Genomic DNA, 24,070 nt, shown 5'->3' with positions numbered 1-24,070 from the left:
CAGCCAGCTATGGCAGCGAAAAGCTGTAAGTGCAGCACTGATGGGTATAATGCCTTATACCAAAGGTTAGAGTTAAAAAAAAAAAAGTTAATCCCATACAGGGACTCGGTAAAGGAAATGAGTGAAAAATTGTAACAATACTTTAAAAAAAAAAATTCATAAAGACCAAAGGATAAAAGCAATTATACTGAAATGCTTATGTAAAACAAATAAGATACTTTAGTATCTGTCAGAAACGAGCCAACCTAGAAGTCATGCTAGTTAACCCCTTCAGTGAACACCATAAAAGTTAAACATGGCAAAAAAAAAAATGCTTTTCATCATACCCTTGAACAAAAAGGAATAAAACGCAGTCAGTCAAATGAAATTAGAAATGGTATCCCTGAAAACATAATCTGGTCCCACAAAAAACAAGCTGCCATACAGCAGAGAAATTATAGCTCTCAAAAAAGAAATGCAAAACAACTTTATCAAGTTTACTACACTGAGCGGCATAAAAAAACTCCAAAATCGATTCCCATGTCCTACCTCCCAAAAATCTGACTAGAAAGCAATCAAAACATGTCATGTGCCCTAAAATGGTGGCAATAAAAATGTCAACTCGTCCCGCAAAAAAGCTTTATATACGGTAACTGTCGGCAGAAATATAGAAAAATTATAGTTGCCTAAATATGGGATGCTTGGGGCTAAAGCAACATTTTAGTGGAAAAAATGGTAACGTTTTATTGACTCAACCCATGTTATACAATGTCAATCGCTTGAGTAAAAATGCTCACTAAACCTTTTGAGGAATTCATCTAGGGGTGTAGTTTGCAAAAGGGAGTTTCTGTTTTGCCATGTCAGGGACTCTTCACATGGCATCCGCAGTCTATTCCAGCCAAAGTTTGCTCTCCAGAATTCAATTGGGGCTCCTTTCCTTCTGAGCCCTGTTGTGGTTTTCCACCACATATGGGTATCTGTGTAGTCAGGAGAAATCGCACATCATATATTGGGTCTATTTTCTTATGTTACCCTTGTGAAGATTAAAAATTTGGGCTGAAGCAGCATTTTTGCAGGGAAAATGTATTTAATTTATTCATTAACGTTAAAAAAATTCTGTATAGCCACTGCGGGTTCAAGGTAATCACCAGGCATCTAGAGATGTTCCTTGATTGGTATAGTTTCCAAAATATGGTCACTTGTAGGGGGGTTTCCACAGTTACATAGTAACATAGTTAGTAAGGCCGAAAAAAGACATTTGTCCATCCAGTTCAGCCTATATTCCATCATAATAAATCCCCAGATCTACGTCCTTCTACAGAACCTAATAATTGTATGATACAATATTGTTCTGCTCCAGGAAGACATCCAGGCCTCTCTTGAACCCCTCGACTGAGTTCACCATCACCACATCCTCAGGCAAGCAATTCCAGATTCTCACTGCCCTAACAGTAAAGAATCCTCTTCTATGTTGGTGGAAAAACCTTCTCTCCTCCAGACGCAAAGAATGCCCCCTTGTGCCCGTCACCTTCCTTGGTATAAACAGATCCTCAGCGAGATATTTGTATTGTCCCCTTATATACTTATACATGGTTATTAGATCGCCCCTCAGTCGTCTTTTTTCTAGACTAAATAATCCTAATTTTGCTAATCTATCTGGGTATTGTAGTTCTCCCATCCCCTTTATTAATTTTGTTGCCCTCCTTTGTACTCTCTCTAGTTCCATTATATCCTTCCTGAGCACCGGTGCCCAAAACTGGACACAGTACTCCATGTGCGGTCTAACTAGGGATTTGTACAGAGGCAGTATAATGCTCTCATCATGTGTATCCAGACCTCTTTTAATGCACCCCATGATCCTGTTTGCCTTGGCAGCTGCTGCCTGGCACTGGCTGCTCCAGGTAAGTTTATCATTAACTAGCATCCCCAAGTCCTTCTCCCTGTCAGATTTACCCAGTGGTTTCCAGTTCAGTGTGTAATGGTGATATTGATTCCCTCTTCCCATGTGTATAACCTTACATTTATCATTGTTAAACCTCATCTGCCACCTTTCAGCCCAAGTTTCCAACTTATCCAGATCCATCTGTAGCAGAATACTATCTTCTCTTGTATTAACTGCCTTACATAGTTTTGTATCATCTGCAAATATCGATATTTTACTGTGTAAACCTTCTACCAGATCATTAATGAATATGTTGAAGAGAACAGGTCCCAATACTGACCCCTGCGGTACCCCACTGGTCACAGCGACCCAGTTAGAGACTATACCATTTATAACCACCCTCTGCTTTCTATCACTAAGCCAGTTACTAACCCATTTACACACATTTTCCCCCAGACCAAGCATTCTCATTTTGTGTACCAACCTCTTGTGCGGCACGGTATCAAACGCTTTGGAAAAATCGAGATATACCACGTCCAATGACTCACCGTGGTCCAGCCTATAGCTTACCTCTTCATAAAAACTGATTAGATTGGTTTGACAGGAGCGATTTCTCATAAACCCATGCTGATATGGAGTTAAACAGTTATTCTCATTGAGATAATCCAGAATAACATCCCTCAGAAACCCTTCAAATATTTTACCAACAATAGAGGTTAGACTTACTGGCCTATAATTTCCAGGTTCACTTTTAGAGCCCTTTTTTAATATTGGCACCACATTTGCTATGCGCCAGTCCTGCGGAACAGACCCCGTCGCTATAGAGTCCCTAAAAATAAGAAATAATGGTTTATCTATTACATTACTTAGTTCTCTTAGTACTCGTGGGTGTATGCCATCCGGACCCGGAGATTTATCTATTTTAATCTTATTTAGCCGGTTTCGCACCTCTTCTTGGGTTAGATTGGTGACCCTTAATATAGGGTTTTCATTGTTTCTTAGGATATCACCTAGCATTTCATTTTCCACCGTGAATACCGTGGAGAAGGTGTTTAATATGTTAGCTTTTTCCTCGTCATCTACAACCATTCTTTCCTCACTATTTTTTAAGGGGCCTACATTTTCAGTTTTTATTCTTTTACTATTGATATAGTTGAAGAACAGTTTGGGATTAGTTTTACTCTCCTTAGCAATGTGCTTCTCTGTTTCCTTTTTGGCAGCTTTAATTAGTTTTTTAGATAAAGTATTTTTCTCCCTATAGTTTTTTAGAGCTTCAATGGTGCCATCCTGCTTTAGTAGTGCAAATGCTTTCTTTTTACTGTTAATTGTTGCCTGTCTTACTTTTTTGTTTAGCCACATTGGGTTTTTCCTATTTCTAGTCCTTTTATTCCCACAAGGTATAAACCGCTTACACTGCCTATTTAGGATGTTCTTAAACATTTCCCATTTATTATCTGTATTCTTATTTCTGAGGATATTGTCCCAGTCTACCAGATTAAGGGCATCTCTAAGCTGGTCAAACTTTGACTTCCTAAAGATCAGTGTTTTTGTGACTCCCTAACAAGTCCCCCTAGTAAAAGACAGGTGAAACTGTACAATATTGTGGTCGCTATTTCCTAGATGCCCGACCACCTGCAGATTTGTTATTCTGTCAGGTCTATTAGATAGTATTGGGTCTAAAAGTGCTGCTCCTCTGGTTGGATTCTGCACCAATTGTGAAAGATAATTTTTCTTGGTTATTAGCAGAAACCTGTTGCCTGTTGCCTTTAAAGCACATCAAGGTTTCAGTAAATGCGCCATGGCGTCCGCTATCTATTCCAGCCAATTTTGCATTCCAAAAATTGAAGGGTGCAACTTGGCTTAAGAGCCCTGCCGTTCTCCCAGTTTTCCACCACATATTGGGCATCTGCATACTCGGGAGGAAATTGCTCAACATATTGTATTGTCCATTTTCTCCCATTACAATTTTGAAACTGCAGAATTTGGGGCTAAATCAATTTTGCTGTAATTCTTGTGCAGCCCCTAAAGGGGTAATAAACGTCTTGAATGTTGTTTTGAACCCTTAGAGGTGTAGTTTTAAAATCTTCACTTTTGGGTATTTTCTGTCTCATAAGGCCCTCAGTCACTTTAATAGGGATGTGGGCCTAAAAAAAAAAAAAAAAAAAAAATTCCAAGTGATGATGTAAAAATGACATTTGATAAGTGTTAAATTGTGTGGTATAATGTTCTGGTTAAAGGACATAAAAATGTTCAATTTTTTTTTTTTCACTCGTTTTTTTTATTTTCATGAACTCGGAAAATATCAGCAAATTTACTATTAACATTAACTACAATGAGTCACAAAAAGACAAACTGAATCACTGGGATCCATTGAAACGTTAGGTACCACATAATGTGACACAGGTGATAATTGAAAAAAAAAATTGGGCTAGTCAGAAATGTCTTAAAGACTAAGGGGCGAAGTGGTTAAATGGGGTGCCACATAAAAAGGGTAACAAACCTGCGTACAGCACATATCCAGTAGCAATGGGAAGGCTCTGGTCTACAATCGTGCATTCGTTCTTGCTACTATAGAGATGCTGGACGAACACAGAACAATGGACAGTGAGTGAAGGCGCCATCTGATACTTTATTATTCCGACTTTCATAGAGATCGCTTGGGCAACTGTAAAGCAACTTGCATTGAACCAGACTACACCTTGTTCCTAATTTAAGCAATTAGTCGAATGATCCTGGAGTAGGATATTGGGTGTTAGACCCGGTGTATCTCTTCAGATATTTGTGCGCATCTCATTTTTGGTGTATTCTTTTTTTTTTCTTTTTTTTTTTTTTAAATGTATATATTTATCACCCCTGGCTCCTGAGATTCCACTATAAATCTTATATTTGTAGTTTATCCTCTTTGTTTATAATCTACAAGGTTAGTGGACCAGCTGTGAGAGCTGTGTGGTCAGCTGTCCCTCTCCTGATATGACATCCTTATGACAGGGATTATGCCTTGCTCATTTTATTATATTTTTGTTGTTAATTTCCTCACATGAGTGATTTGTGCCCATGTGTTTTGTCTCACAGGTGGCATCAGCGGTGGAGAAATGGAAAACTGCGATTCGGGAGGCCCAAACCTTCTCGCGGATGCACGTGCTGCTTGGGATGTTAGATGCGTGCATCAAATGGGACATGTCCTCTGCAAATGCCCGCTGTAAAGTTTGTCGCAAGAAAGGTATTGTAATAGGCTTTGGGAAACACTTTTTTTTTTTTCTCTCTCTATGCGATAGAGGTTTTTCCAGAATAAGAAGGTCTCGCTTATTCATAAACGAAGGACAACTTACTGATTTTTGTCAGGTCCTGGGACCTCTAGTAATCCTGAGATCAGTTCCAGACCAGGGTATTGTGGAGCCACGGTACACATGCTCTGCATCTGCCATCCTCTACTCTGCAGTCACAACGCTTTCTCTATCGCCTCTCATTGGGGGACACAGGAACCATGGGGTGTATGCTGCTGCCACTAGGAGGCTGACACTATGCACAAAAAAAATTAGCTCCCCCTCTGCAATGTACACACCACCGACTGGCATTAAGAACCTCAGTTTAGCTTAGTGTCAGTAGGAGCTGGACACGGGTCTTTCATTAGACCCTTATCTACCTCAATGTGCGTCGTTTTTTTTCTACATGTTTTCCGGAGGGATACAGGGTGAACAGCCACACCTGTTGTCCCACAATACGGACTATGAGTACAGCGTGTACTGCCACCCCGTATCCTCATAGATCCGACAGCAGGATCCTAGCAGGACCATAGCACACAAGCGTGTTTTAGAAGTTCGGTCCTAGCTCCGTTCCCCCACCCACTCGCCCACCAGAGCCTGTCGGTTGGAAGAGACGAGGACATCCATCACAGCTCCCTGAACGTCTGATACCTTCCCCAGTATGAGGTTAGTAATTGACGGCGTGGGATGTTTAGGCGAGTATCCCACTTCCCCTTACCTCATTATGGGGGGGTCCCTAGGATCTCCTTTTAATATCGTTTTCAGCGGGCGGGGAAATATGGTGCGAGTGTCTTTGCTCCGTTCGGGGCCTTCTGGGCGTCCACGTTGCTTTCCCTGGTGGCCTCATTGTTTCAGGTGGCCACACTGTTCCAGGCAGCCACACTGCCTTTCTCGCAGCCGCACCTTGCTCTGAGCGATGCGGCAGCCCTACATGTAGCCGCGCTGTTTTTGCTGCGGCCGCATCTTTCTCTATCTGTGCGGCGGCCTTGCAGGCAGCCGTGCCGTTTTCCCGGCGTCCGCACCCTTCCAGAACCGCGGCCCTCTCAGGCGGTCGTCGACTTCTAATTTAGGCCCCGGCTTCTCCCGGGGCCTACTTCCGGCGACGCGACCCTACCCACTTCCTGTTTCTGCGGGCTTTTCTCCCGCCCGCTCATCACTCCCTGACCACCGGCGCCATCTTAATGCTCCACACCCATGCGACTAGCTCCGCCCCCTTCTTCCACTGTGCGCTGCTGAGTTGCATTTCAGCGCCACACTCGCCCCCTTTTCAACGCACAGTCGGGCGTCCTTCTGCCCTCCGGATGACATCTTGACTGGATTGCTGCAGGAATCTTCCCTGGGGGATCATCTACAAGCTGGGCAGCTTATTCTGTCTGGAACCACTTAATCTGCCGTGAGTAACTCTGCTCTGCAGACTGACACTCCCCTGCCCTCCTGTCCCCCAACCTTCTGGCATTACTCAGGGTTTCGTTTCCGCTACTCCCAAGGTAGATCTTCCAGGTCTAGGACTGGAAGATCCACCTCAGCATGACTTTCGGCAAGGCCCCAGCGCACTTCCCAATCTGGGCGTTCGTCTCCTCTTTTTCAGGGACGTCTGGATCTCCTCAGTGGAAGGACGCATGGGTCAGGGAAGTGATATCCTCAGGATACAAAATAGAGTTCATTTCTCAGCCCCGAGATAATTTCTTCGAATCCTGCCCTCCAAGAGACCCCGCTCTAGTTCCGGGTTTCTTTGCGGCCATCGCTTCCTTACTCGAATCCGGGGTAATTGTTCCCATTCCAGAAAAAGAGCGGTTCACAGGGTTCTATTCGAATCTTTTCGTGGTACCGGAAAAAGATTGTAAGGTTCGTCCCATTCTGGATCTCCAATTGCTGAACAAGAAGGTTCGCCTGAAACACTTCAGGATGGAATCCCTTCGTTCAGTAATTGCTTCCATGGAGGCTCAGGAATTCCTGTGCTCCATAGACATCCAGGACTCCAACCTCCATGTCCCGATCTTCCTGGGACATCAGATTCCTGCGTTTTGCAGTACATCAGGAGCATTTTCAGTGTGTCACCCTGCCGTTCGGTCTCGCAACCGCCCCCAGGGTTTTCACGAAGATCATGGCAGCGCTGATAGCCATCTTGAGGGTCAGAGGCCTGGTTCTCTTTCCGTACCTCGACGACATCCTCATCAAGGCCCCGTCTTTTTCTCAGGCTCACAAGTGTCTGTCCATCGTCCTCGACACCCTAGCCCGTTTCGGGTGGCTTGTCAACTGGAAGAAGTCCTGCCATATTCCTTCTCAGCACCTCGTTTTTTTGGGCATGCTCTTCGACACTCGTCAGACCAGAGTCTTCCTTCCTGAAGACAAGAGATCCATTCTTCGTCGGGAAGTTCGCTTGCTCCGGGGCCCTCGGCTTCCCTTCTTCCGATTGGCCATGAAGGTTCTGGGAAGGATGGTTGCCACAGTGGAAGCGATTCCCTTCACCCAATTCCACTCAAGAAGCAGGCCATCCTGTCACAGTGGGACAGGTCTGTCATCTCCCTGGATCGTCTGATCTGACTTTCTCATCGGGTCAAGCGGTCACTCAACTGGTGGCTGACATCACCTCTCATCTCCCAGGGCAGGTCCTTCCTTCCAGTTCACTGGCAGGTGGTGACAACGGACGCCAGCCTGCTCGCCTGGGGTGCTGTTTCGCCACCTGACTGTTCAGGGTCATTGGTCGGCGCAGGAATCAACTCTGCCGATCAATGTCCTCGAGATCTTTCTGTCCCTTCGTCACTGGGAAAAAATTCTCAGGGGTCTACCAATCCGAATCCAAACGGACCAATTCCACAGCGGTGGTATATGTCAACCATGTGGGGGGGGGGGACCCGGAGTTCTCTGGCCTTGGCCGAAGTATCCAGGATCCTCCTCTGGGCAGAGGCAACGGTTCCGGTGATATCCACGGTGCATATCCCCAGCGTGGACAATTGGGCCGCCGACTTCCTCAGCCGCGGGGACCTCGTGGCAGCGGAGTGGTTCTTGCATCAGGAGGTCTTTGTCTTCAATGGGGGACTCCGGACGTGGACCTCACGGTGTCACGAATGAACAGGAAGGTCCCTCGGTTCGTCTCCAGGTCTCGCGACCCTGTCGCAGTGGGCGTTGACACTCTGGCCATTCCTTGATCGCAGTTCGTGCTTCCCTATCTGTTTCCACCCCTTCCCTTGCTTCCCAAGCTGTTGAAAATGATCAAGGCGGAAGGGGTGTCGGTCATTCTGATTTATCCGGATTGGCCCAGGAGATCTTGGTTTGCGGACATCGTCAATCTTCTCGCGGATGCCCCCTGGCGCCTTCCAGACAGACCCGATCTGCTGTCCCAGGGTCTGATCTGCTACTCGAATTCTCGGTTGCTCAGTTTAACGGCGTGGCTGAGACCGCAGTTCTAAGAGCGTCCGGCCTTTCGGACCGGGTGATTCATACTATGCTCCAGGCTAGGAAACCTTCGTCTTCCAGGATCTACTATCGTACCTGGAAGGCTTACTTCCGTTGGTGCGTGTCTAACCGCGTTTCACCCATCCCTGCCTTCCACTCTGGCCTTCCTTCAGGCAGGGCTGGACTCTGGCCAGGCTCTTAGTTCCCTAAAGGGCCAGTTTTCTGCGCTTTCTATCCTTTTTCAGAAGTAGTTGGCTTCTCGGCCACAGGTTACAACCTTCCTTCAAGGAGTAGCCCACGCTGTCGCTCCTTACAAGGCCCCTGTGGATTCATGGGATTTAAATCTTGTGGTCCTCAGGCCTCCGCCTTCCTTCCTAAGGTGGTTTCTTCCTTCCACCTCAACGCGGACATCATTCTACCTTCCTTTTGCCCAGCTCCGACACCTCCTCTGGAGCGATCGTTGAACAAGCAGGACCTTGTCAGGGCAGTGAGGATCTACCTGGCTAGAACGGCCGCTTTCCAGAAGACTGATTCCCTTTTCGTCATTCCTGATGGCACGCGTAGAGGCCTGCCAGCTTCCAAGGCGACTATTGCTCGCTGGATTAGATCGGCAATTTTGGAGGCTTATCGGGTCAAGAACAGAGTACCCCCTCCCGGGATTAAGGCTCTACCCGGGCAGTTGGTGCCTCCTGGGCGGTGCACCACAGGGCTTCCGCCCTACAGCTTTGCAAAGCGGCAACCTGGTCTTCCATCCACACGTTCGCCAAATTTTACAAGGTCCATACTTATGCTTCGGCGGACGCCAGCCTAGGCAGAAGGATCTTGCAGGCGGCAGTGGTGAGTCCTCTGACCTGATGGAAGTCTGTTTTTCCCACCCCAGAGACTGCTTTGGGACGTCCCATGGTTCCTGTGTCCCCCAATGAGAGGCGATAGAGAAAATAGGATTTTTGGTTGCTTACCGAAAAATCTGTTTCTCGGAACCTTCATTGGGGGACACAGCACCCTCCCATGTTATTCAGTTTCTGTTGTTCGGTGTTCTATGACTGTTCTCATGTTTACAGATCTCATGTTTTGTGGTTAGGGTTTAATCTTATTGTTTTGTCTCCTACTGCTTTCTCACTAACTGAGGTTCATAATGTCAGTCGGTGGGGTGTACACTGCAGAGGAGGAGCTAATTTTTTTTTGTCAGCCTCCTAGTGGCAGCAGCATACACCCATGGTTCCTGTCCCCCAATGAAGGCTCCGAGAAACAGATTTTACGGTAAACACCCAAAAATCCTGTTTGCTCCACCAGACTCTGTAACAATGAAGGAAGCTGAAGTCGAGCATGTGTTCATCAGATCCAATTTAGATAGATCTTTGCAGAGCTTATTCTTGGTGACTGGGGGATTGTCCACTTGAGACCCCAAGCGATCAAGAAGTTATTCCCTATCCTATCTGACCTCTCCTCCTTGCTTACCAAAATCCCGCACTGTCTGTCTGCCATTTCAGCCTTCTTTTCTGCTCGCTTTCTACAACTGAACATGGACAAAACAGAATTCATCATCTTTCCCCCATCTCGCTCTACCCCTCCACCAGACCTATCCATCAATGTCAATGGCTGCTCACTATCCCCAGTCCCACACGCCCGGTGCCTCGGGGTGATCCTCGACTCTGCCCTCTCTTTCAAGCCACATATCCAAGCCCTTGCCTCCTCCTGTCGTCTCAAACTCAAAAATATTTCCCGGATCCGTGCTTTCCTTGACCGCAACACTGCAAAAACGCTAGTGCATGCCCTTATCTCCCGCCTCGACTACTGCAACCTCCTACTCTCTGGACTCCCCTCTAGCACTCTGGCACCACTCCAATCCATCCTACACTCTGCTGCCCGACTAATCCACCTGTCCCCCCGCTATTCCCCAGCCTCTCCCCTGTGTCAAGCCCTTCACTGGCTTCCTATCGCCCAGAGACTCCAGTTCAAAACCCTCACACTGACATACAAAGCCATCCACAACCTGTCTCCTCCATACATCTGTGACATGGTCTCCCGGTAGCTACCTACACGCGACCTCCGATCCTCCCAAGACCTCCTTCTCTACTCCCCTCTCATCTCTTCTTCCCATAACCGCATCCAAGACTTCTCCCGTGCTTCCCCCATACTCTGGAACTCTCTACCCCAACACATCAGACTTGCGCCTACCATAGAAACCTTCAGAAAGAACCTGAAGACTCATCTCTTCCGACAAGCCTACAGCCTGCAGTGATCCTCAACCTACTGAACAGCCGTACAGCCAGCTCTTCCCTCTCCTAGTGTATCCTCACCCACCCCCTGCAGACTGTGAGCCCTCGCGGGCAGGGTCCTCCCTCCTTATGTACTCGTGTGCCTTGTTATCTGCTCATGTTTAATGTATTTGTCTATATTTGCCCCGTATTCACATGTAAAGCGCCATGGAATAAATGGCGCTATAAAAATGTATAATAATAAAAAAAAAAATAATAATCCTATGCATTTTAGGCTAATTTTGCATTATGTAATTTTTTGACTAATATTTAAATTTTGCCTTTGGCTCTGCCCAGGTGAGGATGACAAGCTGATCCTCTGCGATGAGTGTAATAAGGCATTCCATCTCTTCTGTCTGCGACCTGTGCTGCTAAACTTACCTGAAGGAGAATGGCTGTGTCCCGCTTGTCAACCAGCTACATTTAGACGCAGCTCTCGGGGCAGGTAATTTACCTACAGATAACCAAAGTTCTCACATTTCGTAACAGTTACAATAAATCCCTTTAAAGTGGTATTCTCAAGTTGTCTATTGTGCAGCTCAGACCTATTCAGTTTCCTTATGCCCTGGTTTCTAGCAGGCCAGGTTCTCCTTGAGTGACAAGTCTGATACGTAGCTTATCTTTAGTATTGGAACTATAAAGCTCAGCACAAGTTCTGCTTTAACAAATTCAGCTTAGTGGTTTGTCCTGGAGTCGTCACTGCTATCACTGTATTTGCACATACATAACTGGGCAATTGAGCAAGCAGAAAGCTCTGGACAGTGACTTAAGACATGCCATGAAGGGTGCGTGATGGTGACTTTGCAAGATTACCGTATATACTTAAGTATAAGCAGACACCATAACCCCCCCCCCAAATTTTGCCACAATAAAATGGGAAATCTTAATGACTAGAGTACAAGCCTAGGGTGGAAAATGCAGCAGCTACTGGTAAATTTAAAAAATAAAAATAGATACCAATAAAAGTAAACGTAATTGAGACATCAGTAGTTTGTGTTTTTGAATATCCATATTGAATTAGCCCCATATAATGCTCCATACAGTTCATGATGGGCTCCATAAGATGCTCCATATTAAAATATGCCCCATATAATGCTGCACAAATGTTGATTTTGGCCCCATAAGATGTTCCGTAGACACATTTGCCCCGTGTAATGCTCCACAAATGCGGATTATGGCCCCATAAGATGTTCCGTAGAGATATTTGCCCCATATAATGCTGCACAAATGTTGATTATGGCCCCATAAGATGCTCCATAGACACATTTGCCCCGTATAATGCTCGAAAAATGCGGATTATGGCCCATAAGATGCTCCATACAAACATGTGCCCCATATAGTGCTGCACATGGCCCCATAAGATGCTCCATACAGATATTTGCCCATATGCTGTTGCTGCGATTAAAAAAAAAAAAAAGAAATCACATGATCACCTCTCAGGCCCCCGGCACTTGCTATATTCACCTTTCCCGTTCCACCGTCAGTGCCGCTGTGTCTTCACCGTCCTCTGCACTGACTGTTCAGGCAGAGGGCGGCGCACACTAATTGCGTCATCTCGCCCTCTGATCTGAGCATCCGTGCAGAGGACTGGGAAGACGCAGCGGCGCGGACGGTGGAATGAGGGACAGGTGAATGTCGCGCACTGTGTTATACTCACCTGCTCCTGGCGCGGTCCCTGCATGTCTGTTCCCTGGCGCCGGCAGTTTCTTCCTATAGTGAGCGGTCACATGGTACCGCTCATTACAGTAATGAATATGTGGCTCCACAGTAATATTCATTACTGTAATGAGCGGTACCATGTGACCGCTCACTACAGGAAGAAGCTGTCAGCGCCGGGAGGAACAGGGACCGTGCCAGGAGCAGGTGAGTATTATTAGACAGCTGCCGCTCCCCCTTCCCTGCTGACCCCTGGGAATGACTCGAGTATAAGCCGAGAGGGGCAATTTCAGCCTTAAAAAATGGGCCGAAATTCTCGGCTTCTACTCGAGTATATAACGGTAATATCATATTTTCAGAAGGTGACGGGCTGACAGCTGCATAGAAGCTCTATGGAAACACTCTGGACCATGCTCCATGTGAATGAGTTGTACACCATAAAAGCTCTCAATGAAAGAGTGACTGGAGTTGACTTGGTCTTTCTATCTGCTAGCTTGCTGCCTTTCATGCTGTCTAATGCAATAGAAGAGCTTGAGAATACCCCTCTAGGTTATAAAGCCTTCCAAGTAAGGGTAGGCTTCTAAGTACATGTGGGAGTTTGTCTTGTAGTCCTCCCCCCTCCACATAGTGTGTGAATACGGTTTGGTACCAGACCATTCACTAGTGCTTTACAGCCCTGAAACAGAACATTTGCAACATGTAAGCCCTGTAGGGACTTATCACTACAGTACCTTCACCAGTTGTGTAGTGGCTGCATTTGGTGGTCTGACTCGTCTGCGGTTCCCGGCCCAATGTTGGTCTCTGAACCTGAGCCAACAGCCTCATGGATAAATGTCCCTCCACACAGAGAACCGCTGTGTGTCCAAACAAAGCATATTCCACGCCATTTTTAACTGAGTACCCAGGTTAGACAAATCCTGCACTAACTATATTCTGGGATAGGCTGGGTTTTTTTTTTTTTTACTTTTGTTTTTTTTATTGGCACAAAAAAAATCTTTTTGCTTTGGGTAAAGGAACTATGCTGAGGAAGCCACTGATGAGGAGGAGGAAGAGGAAGATGAAGAGGACGATGATGAAGAGGAGGATGATGAAGAGGAAGCAGACAGTGAAGATGAGCAAGAGGTGGTTGGACTAAGGTGTAAGTGTACATTATGTTTTATGAAGAGAAATGGCTTTTTATATTTCCACAGGGAGTTATCACTGAGATTGCGTATTTGGTTTTCAAGAACTATGGAGGTTTAATAATTACAGTATTGACAGACTGATACAAAAGTCTAACCAGCAACACAATCATGACTGAGAGATCATATAACCCTTACACCAATGTTGGAAAAAAATAAAATTAAAATTATGTTATCATGACCCAACATTAAGTTCCTGTGGTAAACCTGCTCAGTTATACATGATTATAGATTATATGTTGCATTATATATTGCTTTTTTTTTTTTTTTTTTCTTCCCTCAATGCTGGTATTGGCCCACGTTACATGAAGAATGAATCTTCCTGGCTCTTCTGCAGGGCTGGAGTATGGTAGCACCCAGCATCTGCTAGCGCTTCCTATACTATATAGACCTGGCCTGGTCCGTGCTGTGTATAGAGCGCTCAGGAACGCAGAGATGGTAATAAACAGTATCTGCCTTCTGTGGGTACCCACTCCTGCAGCTGCAGAGTCGGCTATTATGTTTTCAAACATCATTGCAGAGTAATAGGCAGAGACTAATTCCCCTATCCCCCTCACCCCCCTCTTTCCCCTTACTTTAGACTTTTAAGTCTATAGCCAGCCGAAAGGACTTGGAGCCCAGGGACAAGTACTTGTATTTCACTGATGGGGTTGATAACTAGTCCTTGCTATTGGATGTTTATTCTTAAGGCTCTTCTCTTTTTTCATAAAAGCCACACTTGTGTAGTGTTCTCTGGTTCTGGGTTGTTGGTTAAGCCTGTTGTATACATAAAATGGCAGTCGGCTGAGGGCTCCTATGTTCTGAGAGCTGTTGCCAGGTGTGTGTCTCCAGGAGATGATACAATCGGCAATGTGACATCCTGGATTCATATTCTTCGCCTCCCTTCACAAATGGTCTGGGGCTCCAGTACACACTAGATCATGGCAGACTTGGCAAAATCTCTGTGTATGGAGAGGTATTAGTGTGTTTAGCATTTAGCATTCCTACGCTTGTTCACACAAATCATAGTGTAAACCAGGCTGCCCATCACCCACTGAGCAAAACACTCATTTGTCTGGTGAAATGATTTTTCTGCTTTGTTCTTTGCACCATATTGTCCTGTATTGGGCTAGGCCTACATGGCGACTGTCTTTCTCTATATTTATTTCTGATGCTGGATGGTTTCAAAGTTGGTAGCAAGTGTGTGGTATCAGCGACTGATCCATGCAGAGTGAAGGATAAGGGGGGCAATAACCAGTACATGGTGTAGAGAATATATCGCTACATCTGCTCTTCTGTAGCTCTTCTGTAGCCATAGGCTTGATGTGGATATGCTCTGGATGCCCAGTCTCCGATTATTGTTCCCGATTATACTTGTGCTTCTTTCTTGCTGAGAAGGAGTTAAACCAAGCAATAAGCTTTGCAATCCTGTGGGCTTTTGGAGAATGGTGAATTGTTGGCCCTCGCACACACGGAGCGCCTGCATGGCATGCTGTCGGCCGTCGTTTCATTTACAAGAGACACGTTTGTATGCGAGTGTGGGACATGAAGATGAAAGCAGAGTGATCGAACAGGATCAGCATTTGTGACAGCCGCCCCTGTGTAGAATGCAGTTACCGGGAGGCAGAGACGTTAAAGTTCACTGTTTAGACCCATGGTAGTAACCCGACACGTGTTTGCCCCCCACTCTGTCAGTTACGTTCTCAATGATTAACTTGGCAACTGTGACCTCCCGCTGTGTGGCCCTCTTTTTGTTTTGCTGCCTACTCATCTCTCACCGGCAGCAGCTGTGTCACAGCCATTAATTCAGGAGGGGATAATGTGGGGAACAAATGTGTTACATTTATTTTTTTTTTCCCCTCCTTCTATTCCTCCCATTCCCAGTTGTCTACAAGGATCAATTGTAATTCTATGGAAACTTTCAGCTCCATCTACTGTGATGCGTTTTAGTGGTAACGTTCTTGCTATTTCAAGTGTCTGAAGTGACTTCGGTAGCCATATTGAATCTATTATTGACTGTATTTTTTTTTTTTTTTTATATATTTAAGTGAGATCACACAAAGCAGCGAAAGCAAAGTCTAAAAAACCTATTCCCCCAAAACGTCGTGGGCGTCCACCAAAAAATCAGTCCGTCAAAACGTCACGGCAGAGCACTGCACAGGAGAATGGAGCAGATGTAGATGAGGTGGTACGTAAAATCAATTTACTTCTATGCTTTAGGTTCTTTGTCAGATGGACCTTATGAACTTGGTAGAAGGTGTGGAGGTACAGCACCTCGTATGTGCTGTTAGGCACAAAAATTACTAACAGTGGAGGAAATAAGCACTCATACAAATTTTTTTATAGAAATGTTAGAAACCTATTTTTCAACTCCTTCATGGAGTAACCTTGAGTAAGCAAATTATTTCTGTCTTTGACCAGCATCCTAATCTGTGCCAGTCAGTGTTATAGGGGTGACTCTGCCAGTCCCTGCAACCCTTGTTCTTATCAGTGCTGATGTGCCAAGCATTTCACTTTCTGCCAGTTCCAAGCCTTGTTTTCTCCAGCCTGACTCCTGAGTAAAGAAAGCCCTGTGGGCGGCTCGTTATAATGAATGCATTATTATTATTATTTATTGTTATAGCGCCATTTATTCCATGGCGCTTTACATGTGAGGAGGGGTATACATAAAAACAAGTACAATAATCTTAAACAATACAAGTCATAACTGGTACAGGAGGAATGAGGACCCTGCCCACGAGGGCTCACAATCTACAAGGGATGGGTGAGAATACAGTAGGTGAGGGTAGAGATGGTCAGGCAGCGGTTTGGTCGATCGGTGGTTACTGCAGTTTGTAGGCTTGTCTGAAGAGGTGGGTCTTCAGGTTCTTTTTGAAGGTTTCAATGGTGACAATGGTAACGACTAGTGATGAGCGGAAGTGCTTGGATATGATGGTTAGCACCAGAGCATGCTGGGATAACAAATGACTTCAGCGAACTCGAATAATATGTTCAAGTCCCCACACCTGTATGTCTGACAGGCATACCCTACATGTGTGACAACTGTCAAACAGCCGCAAGACATGCAGGTTCAGGGACTTGAACATATTCGTGCTCCCCGAAGTCACTTGGTTCGCACCAAAGCATGTTTGGATAACGCCTTATCCAAGGACATTCGCTCATCACTAGTAACCAGCCATACTAGAGCCGAGCCAAGCTTTGTAATGCATAGACTGGCATTGTGTGGTGGTGAGTGGGTAACCCTACTTATCCAGGTCCTATCCTTAATGCACTCCATTTTTTTTTTCTGCCAGATAAGACAAAGCAAACCAACCTCCAGGCGCCAAAATCAAGAGCTTCAGAAGTGTGATGAGATCTTGAGTAAGCTCATAAAGTATCGGTTTAGTTGGCCTTTCAGGTGAGTGCATCTTTGTTGAGAAGTGCAAAGATTGCAATAGACATTAAGCTTTTGTTAGAGTGTAGGTTAAAAAAAGGATCTTTTTTTGGTCTCCTGTTGTGGTCGGTTTACATTAGAATACTATAGGAATATTCATAGTTTTGCATCTGTGCGTTTATAGCACCATCCAGTATTTTTTTTTTTTTTTTTTTTTTTTGGTGTTGGCGTGGTGCTACTAATTTTAAGATCCATGACTATAGTCTTATACTTGCCAACCTCTGCTTAACCTGTTCATGGTGCCGCCGCCATCTTTTGTCTGCAGCTTCACTGGCCCCCAAACTACCGTACTTTTTTTTTTTTTTTAACGATCTGTTCTTTTACAGCAATATCTTATGCTGGGATTATTAAATGTCTGCAAGTTTTTAACCAGAAGTGGATTTAAAATGATTTGAGAAATTAAGGGGAAGAATTTTGTTTTTTTTTCCTCTCCCTTCTTCCTCTTTCCTGCTTTATCCACAGGCGAGTTATCAAAAACTGCATACATTCAGAGCCCTATGTAATTCTATTGTGAAATAAAAATTTACTTGTAGACTTAAAAGCATTGAAAAAAAGAATACATAAAGACCTTGTAAGAAAAGTGAAATTAATGCATTTCTTTGGTCCTGTTGACTTGTTTCCTTTTAGCTACAGCTCACATTAGTAATTTAGATTACATGCATTTTTAAGACTTCCTTCTAATTGTCATTCAGAGAGCCTGTGAATACCGATGACGATGAGGCCTATCTGAAAGTAGTAGCCACACCTATGGACTTCCAGACCATGCAGAGCAAGTGTTCCTGTGGCAACTATCAGACCGTGCAGGAATTTCTTAATGATCTCAAAATGGTATTTGGAAATGCCGAGCTGTACTACGAGCCTGGAAGCCAGCAAATATCCTGCCTAGAAAAAACTGAGCAGTGTGTTAAAGACCTCCTCGGCAAACACCTTCCAGGACACTCTTACCAGAGGAGACATCGTAAGCACCAGGCTCCAGAGCCAGAAAGTAATGGCAGGGAGCGCAAGCGGAAGAAATAAGAGGGTGTTAATATAGAGGAGAGGGAGTGTGGGCAGATTTCGGAGAGGGATAGGATCTGTATGTTAAGGGAGAACTGGAAGTTTACCCCGATTTTTAGAGACCAAACATGTTTTCTTCAGTGTGGGAGATTCAGTGAGGATTCGGATGTATGGTGTCATCCCCCTTTCCCCTCTTGGATGTGTGCTGCTCCCATGTGACCCTCAATCACTGTAACATTGAAGACCCTCACTGGCTTCTTGATTCTGAAACTCTTGATAGTGTTACTGATTGAATCACTTAAGGTTAAGTCTTAGAACCGCAATCAGCTCCATCTTTGTTGTGTGGAAGCTGTGCACACTTCTGTTAAAGGCACTTACTGGGGGTGTCCAGCCAGAGAGCAACACGAAAACGGATATTCAGAGCTGTGGGTTCTACAAATCATGACCTCTTACACTTCTGCATTACGGGCAATCAACTCCAGGACTCTTCATTGTGTTTTTAAAGATGGTCTGCACTCCACACACCTATAGTATTTAGAGACTTCATGCCAACTATTTGTAAGTGTGCCCCATATCCCCATAGGGAGGTGTCTCTGAAGCTGGATAACACCCTAATAGAATCACCAGCATCCCCAACTTTACTGGCCTCCCTGTATGTAAATGTTACCAGCAAGGACTGATTGAGATTGGAAGATTCCTAAGTTCTCCTCCTTCACGGAAGTCATTTTTATTTTATTTTAATCTTTTCTGCCGACATAGCTATCCAACCATCAAAGAGAAAATTAATTGCATTTTTTTTTGTACTGACTTTCCCTTTTCTAGATATTCAATGTTCGCTTGTGATCTTGTATAAAGGGACTTTGTCTGGGTTTGGCACATGTACAGTACAGTTTATATGAAAACAAGTGTTTGCCTTTATTAATATTAAAACAGAAGGAACCACGTACTCCTGTTGTCTGGATCATAACTTTCATCGTTCGATTGTAACATTTTTATTCGTTTACTGCTCAGTTCATTACATTAAGAGTAGAGATGAATGAACCTGAACTTAAATGGTCGGTGTTCATACCAGACAGGTAAGTGTCCGCTGCTAAAAGCCGAACACTGTTTGGCGTTCCTGGAGGAGAGCGAGAACCTTGATCTTTAGATGAATGCATATGAGCAAGCCAGTGTTTAGGGAGGGGGTGTGTGTACTCGAAAAAGTTTTTAAAGAGAATTTACCAAGTTTTTGCTACCCCATCTGATCTCATCTCATGACTGGCGTATGATATAGGAGATGCTGACTCCAGGGATTTATCACTTGCTGGACTGCTTGCTGCATTTTTTTTCTTTTGGTTATCTTTTGGTTATAAAATATTTTTCTATCCTTTCTGACCATGCTGACCATCCATGCACTGCCTTCTGGTGATCTGATAACTTTTTACACCTGCCAGCGGGGAGAAAGCAGATCTTGTCGGATCAGTCACTTTAAAGTGACTCCCTCATGATGCAGAAACTACGCGCAGCATGAATCTGGCACTGTCATTTCAGCCAGGTATGTTTTACTCTGCAGTATTTGAGAACCTGGCCATGGAATATTGTCATGGCTTATTTAACCCCTTTCTGACATTTGTCGTAATAATACGTCCCTGTGCCCTCTGCCTATATGACCAGGGATGTATCATTACGGCGTGGTGATCGCCTGCGCACACAGCGCTCCTGGCACTTTAACCCCCTAAATGCAGCATTCTGGGAGCCAGCAACCCCTCTACTTTATGGATCAGAGTCCCCACGTTGTGCCATAGGACCCAATGTCGTCATGATTACAGCCGGGTTACCAAAGCTAGGAAAGTTGCAACTTTCCCTGTTGGTGCAGAGTTCAGTTTATACAGCAGGAGGATGCTGCTGCATCCCCATGCTGTACAAGCGATCAGCCTGCAAAAAATTATAGTCCCATATTTGGACAAAGTTTAAAAAAACATTACAAATATTTATTTAAACAGTAAAAGTATACTTATTTGGTATCCCCGCGTCAGCCACGACCCGACCTATAAAACTGTCCCATCTAGCCCTTTAGTGAACACCATAAAAAAATAAAAAACAAACCAAAAAACAATGCTTTCATACCGCCAAAGAAAGTGGAATAAATGCGATAAATACGAATATAAATGAACAGTGTGCTGCTGAAAACATCATCTTGTCCCACAAGAAACAAGCTCCCTCTTTGGAAAAAGTTATAGCTCTCAGCATAGAGATGCAAAAATATTATTTTCCTATAAGTTTGAGTAAAAAGTGCCAAAACATGAAAAAAATAATATAAATGAGGTATCGCTATAATCGTACTGACCCGAAGAATAAAACTGCCTTATCAATTTTACCACACATATAACGACATAACCCCTCCACCCCCACAAAAAGTAAATTCCTGAATTGCTGTTTTTTGTTCCTTCTGCCTCCTAAAAATCGTAATAGAAAGCGATCAAAAAGTCGTGCCCAAAAATGGTACTAATAAACAAAATGTGGTGATGCAAAAACTATTTTTTGCAATTTAGTGTCTTTTAGTGTGACAGCAGCCAAGCATAAAAACCTGATATAAATCAGGTATCGCTGTAATTGCGCCGACCTGAAGAATAGTCACTTAACCACTTACACTGCATGAGGAACCGCGTAAAAATCAAATCCATTCTTAACCTGCTGTTTTGTTCATTCTTACTCCCAAAGATCGCAGCAAGGCTCTGTGCACATTTATTCTGAGCTCTGCGCTGAGCACTTACGCCGGGGTTTCCATGTAAATCTCTAAAATACGTGATTCAGACGGAACCTCTGGCAGAAGATTCCCTATAATGAGGCAGATGGAGGCACTGTGGACTCTCTGGCCTATGATCCGGGGGTGTCCATCTTTTTTAGGATTACATAAAAGTGCTGTCAGTTTTGTGCGCTTCTGAAAAGGACACCACTGAACAGAGTCCAGAGTAACTCTGCTGCCTCATTATAGTGAATGGACCCCTCAGGGTTTCATCTGAATCACATCACTCAGAGATTTAGATGGAAACCATAAAGTGCTCATTGTAGAGTGCCGGTTAACTGTGATCCCAAACATTCTGTAAAATGTTCCCAATTAAAGCTTCAACGCAACACACAAGAAAAAGCCAGTTCCTACTCAGGTCCGTCATCCGTTAACGAAAATATAGGTGGTTTCCCCCTTACTGGATGCACAAAGGCTCTGGAAAAGCAAAATAGCTCCTCACCCGCCAAAAGAAACTCAGCAAATTCTGTGCTTCCAAATACCCCCCTTTCTTCTGAGCCCCACAGTGTACTAAAACCACATATTGCGTCCACGTTTTGCATTTATGAAGCGATGAGTGCCTGGGTACATGCCTCTAGATGCATGGGCTGTTTGCAGTTTTCACTCGGCAACAGTCATTGCTGCTTGTTTTTGGAAAACGCCCATAGTCAAAATCGTCACTACACCTGTAGATTCCCAGGGGGTATAGTTTCCAAAATGGGGTCACTTGAGGGGGGATTCTGCTCTTCTAGCAATTAGGGGCTCTGTATATGAAGTTGGCAAAATGTTCAGCAACATCTGCATTCCAGGAGGCAAATGGCGCTCCTCCCGAGTCTCTCCGTATGGCTAAGTAGTACTGTACCGCCACATATGGGATATTGCCACGTTCAGTAGAAATTGTGCGACTAATTTTGGTGCCATTATTACCCACTTGTGTGAAAATGTAAAATTTGGAGCTAAAACAAAATTTTGTTGGTAAAAATGTAGTTATTTTTTCATCACTGCCCAATCGTATAAAAATCTGTGACACACCCGTGGGGTCAATATGATCACTGCACCCCTAGATGATTCATTGAGGGGTGTAGTTTGTAAAATGTCGTTCTACTGTTCTGGAACCTCATGTGTTCTCCCAGTGGGTCATGGCACCTGTAAACCATAACGGTAAAATCTTGCGCTCCTTGCCTTCTGAGCTTTGCACTGTGCTGAAAAGTATTTCTCGTTCCTTTGTTTGGATTCCTTACTTTCCTAAGGCTATTGCGTACGCTAACGGAATTCGCTAATGCAATGTACAAAAAGGGATTGCGTTTAGCGATCCCGCTAGAGCAGATGCCCGATCTGCGCTAGCGAGAAACGGACCACGAATGCTGCAAGCAGCATTCGAGGTCCGTCAGAAAATAACGGGACATCGCTAACGCATGCCAAAAATGGCATATGTTAGCGATGCGTTGGATACATTGCGGTCAATGGGTGTGCTAACGGATCCGTTACATAGCGTTAATTGCGCCATGTAACTGATTCAGTCAGCAGACACCCACTAGCACAATGTGAACCCAGCCTAAGCCATTATCCCCATTATTGTAAAAATCCCCTAAGGGTATCTGTCCACGTTCAGGATTGCATCAGGATTTGGTCAGGATTTTACGCAGTTAAAATCTGCACCTGACGTCACTGGCAGGTCACCTGCGTTGTCCTTGCGTTGTTTCAGCAATGTAAGGACATGCTGCGTTCTTAAGACGCGCCGCATATCCGTTTCCGCAGGTCTGCCGCATGCGTCTTTTAATGTACAGTGGAGACGGGATTTCATTAAATCCCTTCCACTATGCTGTAACATCTGGACGCTGCGTGTTTGTTGCTGCTCAACGCAGCGTCAAACGCAGCGTTTCCTGAATGTGGAAACACGCCCTTATAAAAATAATTGTGACAGAAAAGTATTTCTCGATTACATGTAGGGGTATTGGTACTCAGAATTTTTTTTTTTTTTTTTTTCTTATACAACAAACCGGTTCATTTTTTTTTTTTTTTTCTTACTAGCCCTTAGAAAAATTAAAAACTTGGGGCTAAAACATTTTAGTGGTAAAAATTTAATTTTATTCTTCACCGCTCAGTGGTATAAAATTCTGTGAGGCACATGTGGTGTCAATATGATTACTGCACCACTAGATGAATTCATTGGGGAGTGTAGTTTCTAAAATTAGTTCACATATAGGGGGATTCTGTTCTGGCACCTCAGGGGGCTCTGCCAATGTGACATGGCACCCTCAAACCATTCCAGCAAAATCTGAGCTTTACACTGCCTCAAAAGTAGTATTCCCCTACATACAGAGTATCCGTGTAATCAGGAGAAATTGCACAACAAACTGTATGGTGCAATTTCTCCTGTTACCCTTATGAAAATGCAAAATTTGGGGCCAAAATAACATTTTTGTGGGGAAAATGTGATTCTTATTTTTCAAATTTATATCACAGCTCAATGTTATAAACTTCTTTCTCCTTCACCTCATTGGAGGACACAGACCGTGGGTGTATGCTGCTGCCACTAGGACACTAGGTGATACAAAGAAAGTTAGCTCCTCCCCTATATACACCCTCCTGCTAGCTCTCAGCTAACCAGTTCTTGCTTAGTGTCTGTAGGAGGCACTTGGGTCTGTGTTCAGACCCCAACATTTTTATTTTTTGTAAATTTTTATTAATTAACGGAGTGAAGGGGCGACATTCCTTTCTAGGGTCCGCTCTCCCTTGAACCATCAACAGGCAAGCACGGCGAGTATACCTCCCCGTACCTTTCCTGCGACAATTGGGGCACGCCTAATCTACGCTAGGGCGACTGTTACTATACTTTCCCAATCTCACCCCTGCAAGGTGACTAGCACATAGAGTATAACTCTTATGTGCTTCTCCCGGGCTCCTCCGTAATTAACGCCTCACCTGTTGGCGTCATGTAGTCCCCACAGTAGCCGTAAGCTCCCTGCGGCAGGCACATATGAAGATGGACAGAGCCTCTCCATCCCCCAGCAAAGGGAGGATCGATTGAGCTTATTCCCTCGCAATAGAGGCTGCATCTCTGCTCGGTGGTGGTGAGTAGTTTCCTTCCTCGCGCTGCCTGCGTGGAAGGTGCAGTCCTGGTCCCTGGGGAGAGGTGCCACTGGCCGGATGCCAGCGGCAATCATTTGGTGCTACGTAGCGGCCCGTCGACGCGCTACATCGGCAGGCTCCATAAGTTAAGTCCCTGGCTTTTTCAGCCAGATTAGGCCGCAGTTGAAATCCCCGCCAACCGCCGGAGCCC

At 44.8% G+C, this 24,070-nt stretch overlaps 1 protein-coding gene across 1 annotated transcript in view; it reads left to right on the top strand.

Annotated features, from left to right (window-relative positions):
- BAZ1B (bromodomain adjacent to zinc finger domain 1B) overlaps window positions 1-18,967 on the top strand; it is a 61,139-nt gene extending 42,172 nt beyond the window's left edge. Inside the window, exons 14-19 of the mRNA XM_069761392.1 lie at window positions 4,934-5,081; window positions 11,076-11,223; window positions 13,448-13,572; window positions 15,643-15,782; window positions 16,888-16,991; window positions 17,720-18,967. Coding sequence (XP_069617493.1) covers window positions 4,934-5,081; window positions 11,076-11,223; window positions 13,448-13,572; window positions 15,643-15,782; window positions 16,888-16,991; window positions 17,720-18,044 — 990 coding nt within the window. The 3' untranslated portion in view covers window positions 18,045-18,967. The remainder of the gene's footprint in view (window positions 1-4,933; window positions 5,082-11,075; window positions 11,224-13,447; window positions 13,573-15,642; window positions 15,783-16,887; window positions 16,992-17,719) is intronic.
- Window positions 18,968-24,070: the final 5,103 nt, after the last annotated feature.

Source organism: Ranitomeya imitator, chromosome 3 (genome assembly GCF_032444005.1).
Source record: "Ranitomeya imitator isolate aRanImi1 chromosome 3, aRanImi1.pri, whole genome shotgun sequence".
Taxonomy (NCBI): Eukaryota; Metazoa; Chordata; class Amphibia; order Anura; family Dendrobatidae; genus Ranitomeya; species Ranitomeya imitator.
Note: the sequence above shows the minus strand (reverse complement) of the source record. Positions and strands in the feature narration are given on the sequence as shown.